Source organism: Bison bison, unplaced genomic scaffold, assembly GCF_000754665.1.
Source record: "Bison bison bison isolate TAMUID 2011002044 unplaced genomic scaffold, Bison_UMD1.0 scf7180017864375, whole genome shotgun sequence".
NCBI lineage: Eukaryota > Metazoa > Chordata > Mammalia > Artiodactyla > Bovidae > Bison > Bison bison.
This window is the reverse complement of record NW_011494947.1, coordinates 4448704-4452693: the sequence shown is the minus strand read 5'-3', so window position 1 is coordinate 4452693 and position 3990 is coordinate 4448704. Positions and strand designations below refer to the sequence as shown.

The following is a 3990-nucleotide window of genomic DNA, read 5'->3' as shown; positions in this document are numbered from 1 at the left end:
ACTTTTCTTCCAAGGAGTAAGCGTCTTTTAATTTCATGGCTGCAGTCACCATCTGCAGTGATTTTGGAGCCTAAAAAAATAAAGTCTGACACTGTTTCCACTGTTTCCCCATCTATTTCCCATGAAATGATGGGACCAGATGCCATGATCTTCATTTTCTGAATGTTGAGCTTTAAGCCAACCTTTTCACTCTCCTCTTTCACCTTCATCAAGAGGCTTTTTAGTTCCTCTTCACTTTCTGCCATAAGGGTGGTGTCATCTGCTTATCTGAGGTTATTGATATTTCTCCTGGCAATCTTGATTCCAGCTTGTGCTTCTTCCAGTCCAGCGTTTCTCATGATGTACTCTGCATAGAAGTTAAATAAGCAGGGTGACAATATACAGCCTTGACATACTCCTTTTCCTATTTGGAACCACTGCAAACAACCCTTTCACTCCCCAACACAATCTTTCTAATCCCTCACCCTTTTTCTTTCACCCGTGGAGCGATTCACCTCTAACACACTGTGTATTTACTTCTTATCTGCACTGTTTACCTTCTGTCCCTGCAGGCGAGCGCCCCGTATAAGCTCAGGAGGGAGCTCACCCACTGATGACTGAGGAACCCCCAGGGACACAGCGGTGCTCAAAGTCCACACAGACAGACCCCCCAGGAGCCCTGGCACCCAGAAGCCCTGCCCCCGTTTCAGACAACCTCGTTTGTGTGCTTTGGATTAAACGACGTATTAGAAAACGTATCTCGACCTTAAGATGCAGTTTGGTCTTTTTTTTTTTTTTTTAAGTAAAAGTTAGTTTGAAATGCCTAAAAACTGCAGTTCACACAAAATCCTTCAAAACCTGGAGTCTTTAGAGTCTTTAAAAACCCTTTTGGTTGCTACTCAAAGACCAGGGAAATTGAGACGTGAGTACCCCCAAGGGTTAGTTTCTGTGGGTTAAAATATAAAAACAACCCGGCCCGGCTGCCACGCGACGTCCCTCGCCCTCCCGCCGCGTCACCCCGAGGCGCGCCCGCGCCCTCACCGTCTCCCCACGGATGCCCTGGAGGCCCCTCCACTGAGAGGGCACGGACGCCACGCCCAGGGTCTCGTCCTGAAGCGGCCCGGGCCGCTCGGGGCCCTCGGTGCTCGCAGTCCCGCTTGTCGCCAGCGCCTCAGCTCCCGCGCGTCCTGCCAGGCCGAGCTGCCAGGGTTGCGCGCTGGTTGCCATGGAGACTGCTCCGCCGGCCCCACCCCACCCCCAACCTCCCCGCCTCGCGCGGACGCAGTCCGCCGCGACCTTCGCCCCCGCGCCTCCAGAGCGGAAGGCTGGGGCGGTGAGGCTATCGGCGCCATTTTTCCGTTTGTCAGAGCGGACGCTCCGACACCGGTGAAGAAAAGATAAATTATTCTTTTCCTATGATTCGACAATCATTGCCAGTTTTTGGATTCTCCAACCGCAGAGGGAGCACGCCTGGGGCTTTCGCGGCAACTCTGGGTGGGGAGGGAAGTACGGAAGCGAGGCACCCGTGCCAAGTTCAAAGATGGCGCCGAGCGGCCCGGCGCAGAAGAGAGGGCGGGAGCCTGCTGTAGCGGCAGGCTTTAGAGTTGTGGGGCCTGGGGGTGCCGAGCTGGCGGAGTAGCCGAGCGCTCCAGGAGAGTCCCAATTGGCGGCCACCTCGAAGCCAAGTGCTCGGTCTCTGAGCTTCGGTTTCTGCCTCAATAGAATGGCGATTTTAAATATCCATATATGGATCCAGAGTGTGGTTGAGTAGTTGGAAGGCCCAAATGAAGTCGAACGTAGAAAAAAATGCAATTTAAACCGAAGTTAAAGACTCGAACAACTACCAGTTATTGAGTGTCTACCTTATATGTTGATCTTAATAAATCCTTAAAATAACATTATGAGAAATCAAATGTTATATGTCGCTTAAGGGTGCGGATTGTCCAAAAAAATAATTTCCCCATCTCACCCATAAAGTCCACATCACATTTGTCCAAGACCCCACAGACCCTTGCTTGGCCCCAAGACCCGGTTCTGAGCTTCTTGGCAAGAATCCTCTGGCCAGGTCCTCTGGGCTGCTTTCTTCCTGTCCCTGAACTCTCAGAGTGATGGAAACCCGGCCAATCAGAGGCTCCCCTGCACCGCCTCACGACTGAGTGCTCATTAGGACTCAGTTCAAGTCAAGGCCGTGAGGCCCGATTAGATTAGCGACACTGGAAAGACAGAATGCAATAGAAATTTCTTCCTAGAAAAAAAGTAGAACAGGACAAAATTCTCCTTGTAAGGCCCTGTCAACACTAGAAAAGTTTGCAAGCATCACCAAGGATGCAAAACTCATGTTCAAAAAGAAAGGCTGTGAGGGTCAGGAGGCTTGGATATGAAGACTAAACACCGCTATGTCCTGTTTTCAGACCTGACACCTCTTTGCACCTTGGTTTCCCAGCTATAAAAATAGATATAATAAAGTTGAAGCTAGTAGAATCTGCTTTATCGTAGTAAGGAAGGAGACTATTTCAAGAAGAGGAGGGTGGGACTTCCCTGGTGGTCCAGTGGCTAAGACTCTGTGCTCCCATTACAGGCAACCAGGGTTTGATCCCTGGTCAGGGAACTAGGTCCCACCTGCCACAACTATAAGATCCCACATGCCACAGCTAAGACCCAGTGCAGTCAAATAAATAAATAAAATATTTTTAAGAAGAAGGGTGACCCAAGGTATTAAACACCCCAAACAACTTCAGTAGAGTAGTGGGAACAAAAACCAGCCTGCAGAGGGTTTAGGAATGGAGAAAGTAGAGAAGGTAATGGATGTTATTGGGGAGTTCAACATAAGAAGTAGGTGTGAGTGTAAACTGGTAAAACCTAATTGGAGGGTAATTTGACCTTTAAGTGTGGCTCCTCTTTAATCTAGAAATCCTACTTCTGGTAATTTTTCTTGAATTAACAATTACAGATTCACACAGATGTTGAGAGCCAAGGATATTCAGCAATTATTCATTCACAGTAGAATTATAGCAAGATCCTGCAGCCAGCCTAAATTTCCAAGCAAAGTCATGGCACACAACAGGTATTCACTAAATATTGAGAAAGAATGGACAGTGAGCCTTTAGTTAAGTGTGCTAGGTGGAATACAGTCTCAGGTGACCATTAAGAGTGTTGCTGCTGCTGCTGCTGCTAAGTCACTTCAGTCTTGTCCGACTCTGTGTGACCCCATAGATAGCAGCCCACCAGGCTCCCCCCAAATGTGGCAAAATGTTTGCAGCATAATAAGGTTCTTATAAAATGCAATTTATATACATTGTTTCCAGGTGATGGAAGTGGTAAAGAACAGCCAGGCAATGTATTAGACATAAAAGAAATAGGTTTGATCCCTGGGTTGGGAAGACCCCCTGGAGAAGGAAATGGAAACCTGCTCCAGTATTCTTGTCTGGAGAATCCCATGGACAGAGGATTGTGGCAGGTCATAGCGTCACACACAGTTGGACCCGACTGAAGTGACTTAGCATGCGTCCTGGTTTTATAACAATATGTTTCTTAAAAAAAAACAGAGCTATAGATTCAAATATTGATAACAGTTGCCTCTGGGTAATTAAAGTTCTTCTCTCTTTGTAGGGTTAAAGTTTTATGTGGTTTATTTGTGAAAAGAAAAGAGAGAATGAATGTCTAGACGCTTAGCTGTGCTTGTGAGACTATTATACCTTGAATGAGCAGGACAGTTTGAAACCGTTTACCTCAGACTGGGACTTGAACCCATGTGCTGAAACTTAAACTAAGCCCAAATCCCACAGTCTTCCAACTGAGATCACAGACCTGGTTTCAGGACCTAATGAAGCTCAGGTTCTTGATGTCTCATCTCAGAAAGAATTCAGTGAGAGAAAAAGTGATAAGTAAGAAGTGGATTTATTCAGAGAGAAACACAGTGTGCAGACAAGAGTATGGGCCATCGCAGAGGCTGAGTACAGAGGCCCCGAGAGGTGAGGCGGCGTGGTTAATTTTTATGGGCTGGGTAATTCC

At 47.5% G+C, this 3990-nt stretch overlaps 1 protein-coding gene across 4 annotated transcripts in view; it reads right to left on the bottom strand.

Annotated features, from left to right (window-relative positions):
• WDR34 (WD repeat domain 34) overlaps positions 1-1219 on the bottom strand; it is a 19756-nt gene extending 18537 nt beyond the window's left edge. For all 4 annotated transcript variants that reach the window (XM_010856840.1, XM_010856841.1, XM_010856843.1 and 1 more), the window contains exon 1: positions 1021-1219. In XM_010856840.1, the coding sequence (XP_010855142.1) occupies positions 1021-1206 (186 nt within the window). In that variant the 5' untranslated portion in view covers positions 1207-1219. The remainder of the gene's footprint in view (positions 1-1020) is intronic.
• Positions 1220-3990: the final 2771 nt, after the last annotated feature.